This window comes from Candoia aspera, chromosome 3, assembly GCF_035149785.1.
Source record: "Candoia aspera isolate rCanAsp1 chromosome 3, rCanAsp1.hap2, whole genome shotgun sequence".
NCBI lineage: Eukaryota > Metazoa > Chordata > Lepidosauria > Squamata > Boidae > Candoia > Candoia aspera.
Window position 1 is genome coordinate 22,268,355 of NC_086155.1, and position 16,725 is coordinate 22,285,079.

Consider the following 16,725-nt stretch of genomic DNA (forward strand, 5'->3'; position numbering starts at 1 on the left):
CCAGAGAAATTATAATCTCTTCATTGGCTCAGTTGCTCTGATCTAAGACATGGAAGAACCATGATGCTTAGTGGAACTGCTTCAGTGGGTGATTCAATCAAACCACCATTGAATCAAATTAGTTCTTGACGTGTTGAACATTCCTGGTGACAAGTAGATATTAAGAGATACTGGGGCTCACTTCATAGTATCACCCACTTTCATATGAAATATGTTGTTTTAGATATGGGTAAGCTATATTTACCCTGTAGCAAATACTAAATTGATCTCTTGATTCCAACTCTTGGACCAACTTAATCTCTAGTTGCAATGTCTGCAAGGGTTCCTGTCTCTAGAGCTTTGGAACTGAGAATTATAAATACCCTTGTTTTCTCCTTGTGGTTGAATGTACCACCCACACTTTGCTGTGTCATTAAAAGAATTGCCACCATAAACTGAATTATGGCCTCCTATCTTATGTTTCAATATTTCAATGTTTCTCTTTCTTCTTGCTGGCTTAGGGTACCTGTTGAAGTAGTTCTTGGCTTGGAAATTATCAGCATCAAGGAAGAACAATCCACGCGAGAGCCACAAATGGAGAATCAATCTTGGGACTCCTTCGGAACCCCCATGAGCAATGTCAGCACCAATCAGACTCTTCTGAACAAGATGCCACAGTTGCCCCTGGAGGTGCAGGTGGTCACCATCTTGCTGGTCCTGCTGATCTGTGGGGTAGGCATTGCAGGCAATGTCATGGTGGTCCTGGTGGTCCTTCGCACCAAGCACATGGTGACTCCCACCAACTGCTACCTGGTTAGCCTGGCTGTGGCCGACCTGATTGTGCTACTGGCAGCAGGGCTGCCCAACATCTCTGAGGTGGTGGCCTCCTGGGTGTATGGCTATGCTGGTTGCCTGTGCATTACTTACCTGCAGTACTTGGGCATCAACATCTCAGCATGCTCCATCACAGCTTTCACAGTGGAGCGCTACATTGCCATCTGCCACTCAATTAAGGCACAGCTGCTTTGCACTGTAGCCCGGGCCAAGCGCATCATCGCTGCCCTGTGGCTCTGCACTTCGCTCTATTGTCTCATGTGGTTCTTTTTGGTGGACACCTCGAAAGCCATGTTTACTGATGGCACTCAAGTCAGCTGTGGCTACCGTGTCTCCAGGAACCTCTACATGCCCATCTACTTCTTAGACTTCACCATCTTCTACGTCGTCCCCCTGGGCTTGGCCACTGTCCTCTATGGTCTCATTGCCCGCATTCTCTTCATGAACCCACTGCCTGCAACACCGCAGCATGCAAGCCGGCTGAGCAAACGCAGCAGCTCCATCACTACCTCCAGCTCCATGAAGCTCTCTTGCCGGGGGAACAAGGGTGCTTTGAGCTCCAGGAAACAGGTTCTTCTTTTTGCTTCTTTTTAGGGTAGAGATGCAGATTAGGTGTGTAGCTGCATGGGAGTTTAGGAAGCCTTTGTCCACCTAGTCCAGTTTTTTTCTCCTCTTAGGAACAGTAACTCTCTAGGATTTCAGGCAGAGTAGTCAACATGTCCCATCTGATTCTTTTATGTGATGATGATGAAGAAGAAAAGGGAGCCTCTGCTGCTACTGAACTATGGTCCTTTCCAAACTGTCTTAGGGTAAGAGATTTTGGTGTCAGAGAGAGAAAACTCCAGTATCCTCCACTACCATGACTATTTTTCTCAAAGGTTAGGAAGGTGAGGTGATTCACCCCAGGCACCAATAATTGATCATTTGGTGATGTTTAATATTTCCTCAAATGCAGCTTCACCTTGATGAACTATGTTGCTGCCCTAGTGAAAAGGAAAAGGGGAAGGAGAAGAGAAGCTGCTATGAAATGTGTTGTGCTGGGCTCTAGCTGTGAATATTGACCTAGAGCAATAATAAAAGGAAGTATTAGCATACAAATGTATTGATCCACATCCCTTTCTTCCACTATAGAAATTCAGTGCATGCCCTATGTGCTCTACAAATCACTCCCCATTTCAGGACCCAACTAACTGTCTAGTGTTTTCTGAATCTGTTCTGAGTATAACATTGAACTTGTTTGACACCAAGAATCTACATTATATCAGGACAAGCTCTTTGCCTATCCTTTTTGGTCTGGCAACTTTTCTTCAGTGTCTAAGCCAAAGAAGTTCTTCCCTATCATCTGGACCTTTTAACTGGAGTCACCAGCAATGAAGCTGGGACCTTTTCCATCTACTCTGCTATTCAATTTACCTTTGGTGAAAGATAGGAGATTGTGGAGCATTTAATTAAGATATAGACAGAATGGGAAATAGAATTTATGGGTACTGCTACAGAAATAAGGAGGAAAGAACAAATAAAGATAATATAATGGCTGGAATAACACAGTGTTGTTATGTTAGGAAAGAAAAATGAGTACAAGAACAAATATGGAATATTTGGAGGTCCTAGATTTGAAGTGAAGATAAAAACTGGGCTCTATCAGGTAAAATGAGCATTATGCATCTACTTAACTTTAGTAAATTATACCTTTCATTTCATCCTAGAATCCCTTGGACATTCCCAGATATAGCTTAATTTACATCATCCGTCTATTCTTTTCAAAGTATTTTATATAATGCAAGAAGCTCAAGCAGACAAAGATAGTTCTTTTCGTTTCCCTAGTTTAATCTTCCCAACATATCTGGATGGTAGGCTAGGCTGAAAGTAAGAATGACAGGTTCAGAGTCACCCAGTGAAAAGGGATTCATAAGTGGATTTTTTAAAAAGAAAAGTCTCTGGCATTAGAAAGCTAATATCAATTTTGGTTGAAGGTGGAGGAACAAATAGGAAAGAGTGGTTTTAAATGGAGGTGGGCATGCAGTATTACAGCAGCCTTCTCCAACTTGGACCCCTTGGATTACTATTCCCATCAATCCCCATCACTGGTCATGTTGGATGGGGCTGGTGGGAGAAACTGTCCAAGGCATCTTGGATGATGAACTTTGCATTAGAAGTCCACAAATGTGAACAAGAACAGATCCTTTATCTTTCTCTCTTGGGTAACATCTGCAAATTGGGGAAGACAAGGTGGAGTTCCAAAGACCTATTCATGTGAACACCTTGGCATATGGAAGAGTGGAGCTGAGGCGAAATTATTTGAAAATACTATATAGGGCAGCCCCTAGGCTGTGCTGAGCTAGTTGTAGCCATGAGCCACTAAGTGTAGAATTGAATTCCAGTTTCAGCTGCTACCAGCAACTGAATGGAATACCCCTCTCCTATTTATTGATTGGCTTTTGTTGTTGTTCTGGACCTTGATATGCTAAGTCTCTGTTCTGAGGCTTTGGACAACAGAGTATTTCTTCCTTGCCACTGGCTTCAGAGCATTCACTTCTCAGTCATGTCATTATCGAATAATGGTTCATATGGCCACTCCCAGATGATTTGTTTGTTTGTTTGTTTGTTTATTTATTTCAAGTATTTATAAGGCCACCCAATTCAACCAATATGACTTTGGGCAGCATACAATAAAAATAAACGATTCTGGAAAAAAACACTCCAACATAACATTATTAAAAAACAATCCGATATATAAAAGGGTGGACTGAACAAACATTACCTATCCCTCACCCCAAACCTGGGGACCAGGGAGGGGGAGGGAGAGCAAGAGGGAATGTGGGGAAAATAGACTTCAAGAAAGAGTTCTGCCTTGCCCACCTCTAGCAAGCCATGCTTCCAAGGACAGGTGGGCAGCCTTAAGCCCATGCAAGGTATGCAGCCCCCAGCTACCTTTTTACAGCCCCTGGAGCCTACCCCCTGCCCCAATCACATTGCCAAAATGTTCAACAAATAATCAAATATTGGAGACCTGACTCCCATCTGAATTCTCATGGGAGATAAGCAAAAATTAAAATGCATTATAGTTGTGAGATGTTATGACTCACTGCCCTGTTCTCTGCACCCTTTCCTGCTATGAAAAATTGTAATAAAAATGTCTATTCCTAGTAATGAAAATGTTGCTACTCCTGGTTCCAAAGGAATTCAACATTTCGCAATATCCAGAAGTCTGCTGCTCTGCTTAATCATTGTGAGATGAAGGTGGTGATCCTAACCCTGTTTACTGAGGATCAAAAGTCTATTGCTCATGGTGTGATATCTGTCTGAATCATGTGACTAAAATTAATTTCCAAGACTACAATTTTATACACACTTCCTTGAGAATCAGGGTTCTTCACTTGATTGGACTAGGAGAATTACAATTAATGATTAATGTTAAGAGAGGATACATCCAGACTGAGATCTTCATATCTACTTCTATTCAATAAACAGAGAAGGGGCACAGCTCTCAAACCTTCCAAGATCTGTTACTATTTATATTTCCACCTTCACCTCTGCTAGTTTAATGGCATACTGTACACCGAATACAAAAGGGATAATGCAATGGATGAATGTTTCCTGATTTTCTTCTGCAGTAACAATAATTGGCATTAAATTTTTCTGAGAAAGAAATGCTTTATTTTTTTCCAAAGATGGAGAAAAAACAATGGAATTTCCATAGGATTGGGCATAGGGTTCTTGCATTATCTTACTGGGCAGGTAGCAAGGTGTGGGCAGTTGGGATTGGTCTTGACTTTCATCTTTCAGAAAGCCATCTTGTCAATATTGCAAAACCTCCCTGGATTCCCACATATTCCAATTAAATCCAAATGTAGGACACCATGAGAAAATTCCTCCACTGAGGATTTTGCAGAAGATGAATGAGCAGACATAACAGGAAGGTGAATAAGCAGAGAGGCTACAGGATGCTGAAGAGATGTAGCAAGAACTGGTGTAAAACAAAGTGTACAAACCACCATATAATATCCTTCACAACCTTGCAGTAAAAAAGTAAGCTCAAAAACCACAACATAAACAAATTTCCAATGAAATACTGAAACAGTCTAAAAAGCCTTGTTTGTAAAAAAAAAAAAAAAAAAGTTCTGGAAATTTTCAGCACAGCATGGAGATGTAATATAGAGAAGGTGTAGGCAAGGTTACCAGCCTTAGTCATACCCATGCCATACACAGCCTTTCCTACTAATTGGACCAGGCAGTTTGGGAACACTTTTGACAGTATGACCCAAGCACAATCAATGTTCACTTTTATCCCAAGAAGGTTCATGCTATTCTATTCCATGCAAGCTAAGATTTCTTATGTAGAGACTACCTTGCAAGCCAACATACTGTTGTCTGCATTCCAGAAACTAGGAGGTATATGCCGTATAACAATTTGCTATGAAAGCTATAAATACTAGTGGCCAAGAAAAAAAGGGATGGAAATATTCTGAGAATATAGTAGATGGTGAAACTGCAGTTATAGATAGTGTAATTGGAGACATGTTAAACTATGAATGTGGTTTGGTTATAGGATAGTTGTGCAATTTATGTACAGTGTGTGAGGAGTAGATCTGTGCCTGATGATGGCAAGAATACCCTTATTGCTCCCTTATCACAGGGAAAGGCAACAAGGGTGAATGCAAAAACTACAGGGGGGATTAGTTTGTTTAGTGTGCCTGGGCACACGTTAGCCAGAATTCTGTTTGGAACAATGTAAGAGGTGACAATGAGCAACATTTATGAAGTACAGTACAGCTTTATATGAGGAGGAGGCATACAGACCAGGTTTTTGCTACTCAACAGGTCGCTGAGAAATTATGAACAGGAATATCTAGGCATGTACTTTTCTTAAGAAATACTGTAGGGGGTGGCAAGGCTCCAGATGCCACTTTCCTCTGTGATCTGCCTATCTCAGTAACTATCATGCCAGCCTGCTTCTGCTACTTTCCTAACAAACACAGAGTATATGTTAGTAAACCCAAACCCTGACTTTCCTGAGTTCTTCTAGTTATGAAGGGGTCCTGTGACTAGAAGAAGAGCAGTGTTGGCCAACCTGCTCTACAAGCCTTCCTGGTACCCCAGAGCAGAGGCAGCAAAGGGCAAATTCTTTAATATCATGCCAAGCCTGGCATTCCAGAAAACAATCCTGGTTTGGTGTTATGCAAATCCTGGCACCTTAGATAATCCCACAATGGCAAATCAGTGGTTATTCTTTAGTGTCTTGCCAACCCTGGCACCCCAGAAGACAAAACGGGAAACTGGGTGGGTATTTACAACAATGTACACTACTGCATCTCTCCTTTCTGTGCCACCCCAGCTTTCTCACTTCTCTCCTACTGTTTCTCCCTTTCCTCCCCATTTCTACCTTATGCAGAGTGCTTTTCCACCAGGGCTGTGTCCCTTTTTCCATCCCAAGCCCTTGAAGGAAATGATTTCCCAGCAACATATGTATTCCTCCCACCTTTCCAGCAAAAAATGTGCACAGGCTGACTGCCTCATAAGCACCTAGCTTCACTCAGAAAGTAATTTGATTTTCTCCAGTTCAAGATTAAAGAGGAAAACTGCTTTTCCCACAAAACAAAAAAGAAAAAAAGTTGTGAGCAAAGAGAAGTGTGGTTACTCTGTAATTGCCAATTATTATATCCTGATCTGGAGAATGTTACGCTGCCACGGCTTGTAAAATAGCTCTTACTTACATCAAGTATTATTAATTTCTCTAATTCAAAATGATTGTAAAGGTTCACACGTACCTGCACTCAAGCATAATAGAATGCAGTTACCAGCTGAATTCTTCAAAAGCCCTTTCTGATTATGAATGTAGATGTATTCCTTGTAGAGAAATAGTTTTATTATTGTGTTTTCTGACCAGCCAAAAGGGAAACATTTAGGATTTAAAGAGTTTAAAATAAGAACACCAAATTCACTGTTTTATATGCTACTTTTCTACAATTTGTCCAAAGTATCTATAAATAAAATATAATTGATAGTGGCTTTCTCTCTATATGGCTCATGCAGTCAAGGGGCAGTGGAGCCATGTTGATGGTCTCATCTTAGAAGTTGTGCAGTTAGGCTGGGCATTAGGTGTGACATCTACAGGTAGAAACCATATGGTTATAAATCACCATACCCATAGGCCCCTCTGAGACCCTCTAGGATTGGGCTTCTGGATTCCAGAGAAGCCATGACTCATAGGCTTGTGACTGGCAAATGTTGACATCTAATTTGTGGAAGTGGAGTAGAGCGAATTGCTTGCTAAGGTTTCATCTATCCAACTACAGTACCTCTTAATCATATGAATGCCTCCTTCCTATGAGTAACGCAGAAAGGAGGTAAGAGATATGTGTCTATGTGCATTTGTATGTATGTGTGTAATTATACACACAACATACCCCCATCAAGTCAATAAACTTTGATACAGCTGAAGTTACCACAGCTGTAATCAAATCCTAAATCAATCAATTGTCTCCTTTTTGGGGGAGAGGGGCGGTGACAGAAATTTGAAGAATGAATGAATGAATAAATAAATATACTGCAATCAAATCCAAAATCAATCAGGAGAAAAAAATAGATGGATGGATGGATGGATGGATGGATAGATAGATGGATGATTGATAGAACATATACAAGGCCAAAATGATTATGTCCTTTTTTTAACTAGGTAGAAGTATATTTTGCAAAACTATTTGCTCATGGCAGTGGCTGGTCAGATGTTTCTGGCAGCACAAGCAAGGGAGGGAAGCCAAAAGACACAGCTTGGTACAAGGATTAAAACATGTATTGAAATATATTTGTGGACTCTATCACACATGCTTCATGTGGACATTATTATAGTGGAAATCTCCATATAGGAGGAATGTGCTGCTGCATCATATAGAAGCATCCTGGTTGAGGGTCATTTTAATCATGGAAAAAAAATTCCTATTTTCATTTAGTAGAATACACTGTATGCGTTTGTAAGTGGAAACAATGGCATTTTTTATCCAGTAGAGGGAGGCCTCCCACTTTTTCTTAGCACCTTGGTTATGGTTCTAAATTTCCCATTCTCACACCCCACCCTGACATTTCTAATGGATTGGGCAAACTTGGAGAAAATAAGACATGTTCTGTTTGGGGAAAAGCAAGGGAAAGGGTTCCAGTATTTTTTAGCACTATTAATTAAAACAATCTTTTCTGCTACTAGTAGAAGCTTCATTTTATAAAGGTATATTGTCCTTGAGCTATATAAGGAAATCTATAGCTTTGTGCAACTAACAAACAAACAAAACCCAATAAACCAACTTCCTGTGTGCAATATTGTAGTCTTTCAGGTATACTCATCGTATTTTTTCTTTAAAATCAAGGTTAAAATATTCATTTACCGTGTGATCTGTAACTACCTTTGATTTACATTTTTAGCCTGACACAGTTAAAAAGATATAACATATTGCATTAGATCTCCCACATTGTTTATTGTTCTCTGAAGAGCCTTCCATGTTTAAGATGGCAACATAATTAAGCTTTTTAATTCTTAGTATGGAGGCAGGAAAGTTGAGATATGACACTTGGCTTACCTAACACAGTAGGTTTAGATATTACTCCTATCTGCAGAGTGGGCGTGTGTCCAGCATTACAGAGGTCCAGGCTATAATAGATCAAAAATCTATCTGAAACTTTCTGTTTTGTTTCAAGGACAGTCTTACTCAAGTCTGGTTTAAAGATAAGCAGGGTTTTCCCAACATCTCCAACTACAGTAACACAGGGCTGTGTTGTTTGTTTCCACATGATGTACGAACTCAGACACTGTTTTAAGATATTGTGTATCCTACTTTACAGAATAAACTAGGCCATTGCATCTATCCATAATATGGTTTAGGGGAGGTATATATGATACTGTGTGAACCCAGCACTTGTGTTTTCTTAACCTTAGTTAAGGGCAGGAGACATGTGACTTCCATTTGCTCAGTGTCCAAACCTGGCTTTATGTAGCATATTGAAAGCCACATTTTAAAAGTGGACAAGGACATGGCCCATTTTGGGAAGGAGGTTTAAGGGGTGAGATGGGTGTCCTTAGTACCTGTAATGCTTAAGGCACTTCTATATTAAGGCAAATCATTGTTACGATAAGTGCATAGACAGTACTTCTTTTTTAAAAACTGGCTGTTTAACCGTAAACATAATTCAATAAAAAATGCAGAGGCATCCAAGAGGCAGGCCTTCTGATTGGGCTGGAGTTTTCTGGTATTTTAATGACATTTTTTCACAGATGTCTGTTGTGGTGGGATAAGCAAGCTCTGACTTTGGAGGGCACACTCCTCCCCAGAGTTCATCTCTTTCGAAGTGTATAAGCCAGACTCAATGGACTTGGAGGGCTTGCTACTTATTCTGCTGAGAACAGGCTTGGACTGTTGCCTCAAAGTCCTTCCCAGTGACCCTGCTCCTTGCACAGAGCAGACTGACAAGATGAGACATTCCTACCTACTATAGAGACACAATGAAATTATCTGCTTTCACCATCGCATGGGCAGCCAGCCAGCCAGCCTTCCTTACCAATGAATTATTTAGAGTTATAGCAAGCAATCTTCCCTATGAGTAAGTATTTCAAGAGATTATGGGGTCAGTCTAAACACTGCAATCCATTGACATTAATGGGTTTTAAGCATGTAACATAAGCCCCCTGATTACACTTGATCTACGCTAAGAGTGGATCCAACCTAGTAACTTTTCAGTAGAAGAAATCCCAGTGGCAGAATGTCTGCAAATTCCTATGTTCAATCCTGAGGATCTCCAGGAAGGGCTTGGAAGGAGCCCCCTCTGAAGCTAAGGAGATGGAGTACACAATAGTCAAGATGGACCAAATCTGACCCAGTATAAAACCTGAGTTCATTAATTGTATCACATTAGGAGTTCCCTGGCCATTCATAGCCTAGGAATTCCTGCCTTAGATAATGATTTTTCTAATGTCGTGTGATATACACTTGTGCAAATTAAGAGCTGTCATCCTAAAAATAAGCCAGAGGGGGCAGAATGGGCCATAAAGCACAATATAACCCGCTATGTTCAAGAAAAAGTAAAAGCTCAATTTCTTAGTGAAGCTCATATAACCCAGTCATATCTATTTCAAACTCAGTTTCCTTGAATATTATGAGATGTCCTCCCTGGTGTGCGTAGGATTGTAGCCACTGTTACATTTCTGAAATTGCTTTAAACAAGGTTATAATTCTTTATTTCAATACTTTGTTCATTAAGCTCTCCTATGAACCTCTGGGCCGTGGAGCTGAATGCTTACCTTAGATACTTAATCAGAGAGAGTGGCTCTGAAGATAAATTAGTTAAATCAATGTTCCGTTTTCTTCTATTTGGAAGGAAATGGAAGGAAGTGCATTTATGAGGCTCAGAATTAAAAAGCTAAATAATACTTTATGGCCTTATTGCCATTAAAAAGGTAGGAATTTAGATCAATCCATTTATGTTTCAGTTAAAAATCTTGTTGGGTATTTTTCTCTCTTGCCACCAGCTTAATTTTAGTAGTCATTGATTTGCTGAGAGTGAGGGAATACTCTGGATATTCTCTTTCACATTTATACTTGAGTATTACTCTTATTTATCTTTCCCAATTTAATTTTGACCTCCCCCCCAAAAAATCCCACTGTATATATCCAGCATTTATAACAGGGACTTGTGGAGCATTCTCCAAATGCATGGTCAACCCCTTCCCAAAATATTAAGTACCATTAACAAAAGGCAGACTGTGTTTGACTTAAAAGCCAAGATTTCAATTATTCATTTTGGTTGGAAGTTTCTGAGGGAACTCAGAAAAATATATGAAGATCTTTAATAATTTATTATTAGAAGTAACTTTATTCTTTATTTTTACAGGTCATATAAAATGGTGCAACCCAAACAATGCTTTCCATTTTATTGTAAGTTCCAGATTTACTATAGCAAAACACCAGACAAGTAAAATATGCCTTTCTTTGGATGAATGGTATTTAAAATTGTGAGGAGTACTCTTGGCTGAAATATTAGCAGCAAAGAGTCATGGAGATTCCTTTAATTGAAGATTGTTTTATTCACACTTGGTTTCAATTTTTAAATTTTATCAACAAAGCAAATCCTGGTACTTTCCTCAATCTGTAAAAACCATTCTTTTTAACCTTAAAGCGTATGTGAGTGCACACACCCATGGCCCAAATCAGGTACTTACATGTTTTGACTTCTGTATTTTGGTTTTCTGCTTTTTTTGTTGTTGTGTTTCTATTTCAGCATTTTGTTGATCAGTATATCTTTAATTAAAATTTAAAAAGAAAAGAAAAAGAAAAGAAAATCAGGAATGAGAAACACGAACTCTAGTATAAGCCCTAAACTGAACTAAACAGAATTATAAAAATACTCCTTCCAAATTTAATCCCCTGGAAAATACTGCCCTTGCTTCTGCCCCCAAACTATTCACCTTCTCTTTCTTCTGGTGTGAAACTTTCTCAGAATCTGTTACTCTTTGTTTACAGAAGGGAAAATGCCTCCAAACTATGAATGGGAGGGGCTACTAGATCTGGGTGATCATTAGATGCCAGGAAAGATATAGTTTTTAAGAGTCTCTTTGCTACCATCTAGGATAGCAACCTTTTGCAACCCAGATTTGAAAGCCAGGCGTACGAGGGACAACTCTGCATCCAGTTTGTTGTTTGTGAAAAAATATCAGTATCATAAGCTATGCACGGGGAAATGAACAACTCCCCCTCACCCCTGGAGTTGAACAAGTAGATGAATTGAATCAGTGTTTGCCAATGGGAAGTGTACAAATGCATCTTTCCATGTTTGCTTGCAAGGGTGGGTGTGTTTCTTTTTTTGGTTCCTTTGAATCTAAGCAGATGAAGGGACAATTTCCAGTCAAAAGGGGTGAAAAAGCACAGCTCACAATTCTGAATGGATGCAAATAACCATTCTTCAAGACAGATTATAGATACAGTAGCTGCTATCTTCCTGGGCAGGACGGGGAGATGGCTGATATTCATTTGTGAATAAGCTTGTCAAGAGATTTAAAGGCATTTACAGTATAATCACCAGGTAAAGTTTCTGTTGTAGACTTTTTCTGAGCAACAGCAATCCCGAAGTCTCCATATTTTTCTACTGCTTCAGAGCTGCTGTGGCCTAATGTGTATTTAGCTCTTTTCAAAATGAAAAAAATATTGATATCAGTAATTCAAGAAGAACCAATAACTTAGAACTGCCATTGTCAATAACCTTGTCTTTTGCTGCTCAGTAGCAATTCTATGACTACATCCTTTGCAGCCAAAGGTGGCGGACATCTATACAGTCGGTAAAAACAAGACCTGGAGCTGACTGTAGTTCAGATCACGAACTTCTTCTTGCACAATTTAGGATCAGACTAAAGAGATTAGGGAAGACCCACAGATCAGCTAGATATGAGCTCACTGATATTCCTAAGGAATATGCAGTGGAGGTGAAGAATAGATTTAAGGGACTGGACTTAGTAGATAGGGTCCCGGAAGAACTATGGACAGAAGTTCGCAACATTGTTCAGGAGGCGGCAACAAAACACATCCCACAGAAAGAGAAAACCAAGAAGGCAAAATGGCTGTCTGCTGAGACACTAGAAGTAGCCCAAGAAAGAAGGAAAGCAAAAGGCAACAGTGAAAGGGGGAGATATGCCCAATTAAATGCAAAATTCCAGAGGTTAGCCAGAAGAGATAAGGAATTATTCTTAAACAAGCAATGTGCGGAAGTGGAAGAAGACAATAGAATAGGAAGGACAAGAGACCTCTTCCAGAAAATTAGAAACATCGGAGGTAAATTCCAGGCCAAAATGGGTATGATCAAAAACAAAGATGGCAAGGACCTAACAGAAGAAGAAGAGATCAAGAAACGGTGGCAAGAATATACGGAAGACCTGTATAGGAAGGATAACAATATCGGGGATAGCTTTGACGGTGTGGTCAGTGAGCTAGAGCCAGACATTCTGAAGAGTGAGGTTGAATGGGCGTTAAGAAGCATTGCTAATAACAAGGCAGCAGGAGATGACGGCATCCCAGCTGAACTGTTCAAAATCTTGCGAGATGATGCTGTCAAGGTAAATTTGGAAAACACAAGAATGGCCATCAGACTGGAAAAAATCAACTTATATCCCCATACCAAAAAAGGGAAACACTAAAGAATGTTCAAACTATCGAACAGTGGCACTCATTTCACATGCCAGTAAGGTAATGCTCAAGATCCTGCAAGGTAGACTTCAGCAGTTCATGGAGCGAGAATTGCCAGATGTACAAGCTGGGTTTAGAAAAGGCAGAGGAACTAGAGACCAAATTGCCAATATCCGCTGGATAATGGAAAAAGCCAGGGAGTTTCAGAAAAACATCTATTTCTGTTTTATTGACTATTCTAAAGCTTTTTACTGTGTGTTGTTGTTGTTCATTCGTTTAGTCGCTTCCGACTCTTCGTGACTTCATGGACCAGCCCACGCCAGAGCTTCCTGTCGGTCGTCAACACCCCCAGCTCCCCCAGGGACGAGTCCATCACCTCTAGAATATCATCCATCCATCTTGCCCTTGGTCGGCCCCTCTTCCTTTTGCCTTCCACTCTCCCTAGCATCAGCATCTTCTCCAGGGTGTCCTGTCTTCTCATTATGTGGCCAAAGTATTTCAGTTTTGCCTTTAATATCATTCCCTCAAGTGAGCAGTCTGGCTTTATTTCCTGGAGGATGGACTGGTTTGATCTTCTGGCAGTCCGAGGCACTCTCAGAATTTTCCTCCAACACCACAGTTCAAAAGCATCGATCTTCCTTCGCTCAGCCTTCCTTATGGTCCAGCTCTCGCAGCCATATGTTACTACAGGGAACACCATTGCTTTAACTATGCGGGCCTTTGTTGTCAGTGTGATGTCTCTGCTCTTGACTATTTTATCGAGATTTGTCATTGCTCTTCTCCCAAGGATTAAGCGTCTTCTGATTTCCTGACTGCAGTCAGCATCTGCAGTAATCTTTGCACCTAGGAATACAAAGTCTTTCACTGCTTCTACATTTTCTCCCTCTATTTGCCAGTTATCAATCAAGCTGGTTGCCATAATCTTGGTTTTTTTGAGGTTTAGCTGCAAGCCAGCTTTTGCACTTTCTTCTTTCACCTTCATCATAAGGCTCCTCAGTTCCTCTTCACTTTCAGCCATCAAAGTGGTATCATCTGCATATCTGAGATTGTTAATGTTTCTTCCAGAGATTTTAACTCCAGCCTTGGATTCCTCAAGGCCAGCTTGTCGCATGATGTGTTCTGCATACAAGTTGAATAGGTAGGGTGAGAGGATACAGCCCTGCCGTACTCCTTTCCCAATCTTAAACCAGTCCGTTGTTCCGTGGTCCGTTCTTACTGTTGCTACTTGGTCGTTATACAGATTCTTCAGGAGGCATACAAGATGACTTGGTATCCCCATACCGCTAAGAACTTGCCACAATTTGTTATGGTCCACACAGTCAAAGGCTTTAGAATAGTCAATAAAACAGAAATAGATGTTTTTCTGAAACTCCCTGGCTTTTTCCATTATCCAGCGGATATTGGCAATTTGGTCTCTAGTTCCTCTGCCTTTTCTAAACCCAGCTTGTACATCTGGCAATTCTCGCTCCATGAATTGCTGAAGTCTACCTTGCAGGATCTTGAGCATTACCTTACTGGCATGTGAAATGAGTGCCACTGTTCGATAGTTTGAACATTCTTTAGTGTTTCCCTTTTTTGGTATGGGGATAAGGTAAAGGTAAAGGTTTCCCTTGACGTAAAGTCCAGTCGAATCCGACTCTAGGGGGCGGTGCTCATCTCCGTTTCTAAGCCTTGGAGCCGGCGTTGTCATAGACACTTCCGGGTCATGTGGCCAGCATGACGACTCGGAACGCCGTTACCTTCCCGCCGAAGCGGTACCTATTGATCTACTCACATTTGCATGTTTTCGAACTGCTAGGTGAGCAGGAGCTGGGATTAACAACGGGAGCTCACCCCGCCGCGCGGTTTCGAACCGCCGACCTTCCGATCGACAGCTCAGCGGTTTAACCCGCAGCGCCACCGCATCCCTACTATGGTATGGTATGGTATGGGGATATAAGTTGATTTTTTCCAATCTGATGGCCATTCTTGTGTTTTCCAAATTTGCTGGCATATAGCATGCATTACCTTGACAGCATCATCTTGCAAGATTTTGAACAGTTCAGCTGGGATGCCGTCGTCTCCTGCTGCCTTGTTATTAGCAATGCTTCTTAAGGCCCACTCAACCTCACTCTTCAGGATGTCTGGCTCTAGCTCACTGACCACACCGTCAAAGCTATCCCCGATATTGTTATCCTTCCTATACAGGTCTTCTGTATATTCTTGCCACCTTTTCTTGATCTCTTCTTCTTCTGTTAGGTCCTTGCCATCTTTGTTTTTGATCATACCCATTTTGGCCTGGAATTTACCTCCAATGTTTCTAATTTTCTGGAAGAGGTCTCTTGTCCTTCCTATTCTATTGTCTTCTTCCACTTCCGCGCATTGCTTGTTTAAAAATAATTCCTTATCTCTTCTGGCTAACCTCTGGAATTTTGCATTTAATTGGGCATATCTCCCCCTATCACTGTTGCCTTTTGCTTTCCTTCTTTCTTGGGCTACTTCTAGTGTCTCAGCAGACAGCCATTTTGCCTTCTTGGTTTTCTCTTTCTTTGGGATGTATTTTGTTGCCGCCTCCTGAACAATGCTGCCAACTTCTGTCCATAATTCTTCTGGGACCCTATCTACTAAGTCCAGTCCCTTAAATCGATTCCTCACCTCCACTGCATATTCCTTAGGAATATTAGTGAGCTCATATCTAGCTGATCTGTGGGTCTTCCGTAATCTCTTTAGTCTGATCCTAAATTGTGCAAGAAGAAGTTCGTGATCTGAACTACAGTCAGCTCCAGGCCTTGTTTTTACCGACTGTACAGATGTCCGCCACCTTTGGCTGCAAAGGATGTAATCAATCTGATTTCGGTGTTGTCCATCTGGTGAAGTCCATGTATAAAGCCGTCTCTTAGGTTGTTGGAAGAGAGTGTTTGTTATGCAGAGTGAGTTGTCTTGGCAAAATTCTATCAGCCTATGTCCTGCTTCATTTTGTTCTCCCAGGCCATACTTACCTGTAATTCGAGGTGTCATTTGACTGCCCACCTTAGCATTCCAGTCTCCTGTGATGAAAATAACATCTCTTTTAGGCGTGTTGTCCAGTAAGTGCTGCAGATCCTCATAGAACTGCTCTACTTCAGCTTCTTTAGCATTTGTGGTTGGGGCGTATATTTGGATCACTGTGATGTTAGATGGCTTGCCCTGAATTCGAATTGAGATCATTCTGTCGTTTTTTGGGTTGTATCCAAGCACTGCTTTAGCCACTTTACTATTAATTATGAAGGCTACTCCATTTCTTCTGTGATCCTCTTGTCCACAGTAGTAGATCTGGTGGTCATTTGATGTGAAGTGGCCCATTCCAGTCCATTTCAGTTCACTGACGCCCAGGATGTCTATCTTTAATCTTGACATCTCACCAATAACCACATCCAATTTGCCCTGGCTCATAGATCTTACATTCCAGTTTCCAATGGTGTGTTGATCCTTAGAACATCGGATTCGCCATTCACCACCAGCACCGTCGGCCGCTAGCCGTCCTTTCGGCTTTGAGCTAGCTGCGTCATCACGTCTGGGGCTAGTTGAGCTCATCCTCTGTTCCTCCCCAGTAGCACTTTGACCATCTTCCGACCTGGGGGTCTCATCTTCCGATGGTATACCGACATATCTCTGGTTGTACTGATCCATTTAGTTTTCACGGCAAGAATACTGGGGTGGGTTGCCATTACCTTCCCCAGGGATCGCATTTGGTCTGACCTCTCTGTCATGACCTTCCCGTCTTGGGTGGCCCTTCACG

At 41.2% G+C, this 16,725-nt stretch overlaps 1 protein-coding gene across 1 annotated transcript in view; it reads left to right on the forward strand.

Annotated features, from left to right (window-relative positions):
• The first annotated feature begins 573 nt into the window (after window positions 1-573).
• Window positions 574-16,725, forward strand: part of LOC134494804 (thyrotropin-releasing hormone receptor-like) — a 40,902-nt gene continuing 24,750 nt past the window's right edge. Inside the window, exon 1 of the mRNA XM_063300050.1 lies at window positions 574-1,383. Coding sequence (XP_063156120.1) covers window positions 574-1,383 — 810 coding nt within the window. The remainder of the gene's footprint in view (window positions 1,384-16,725) is intronic.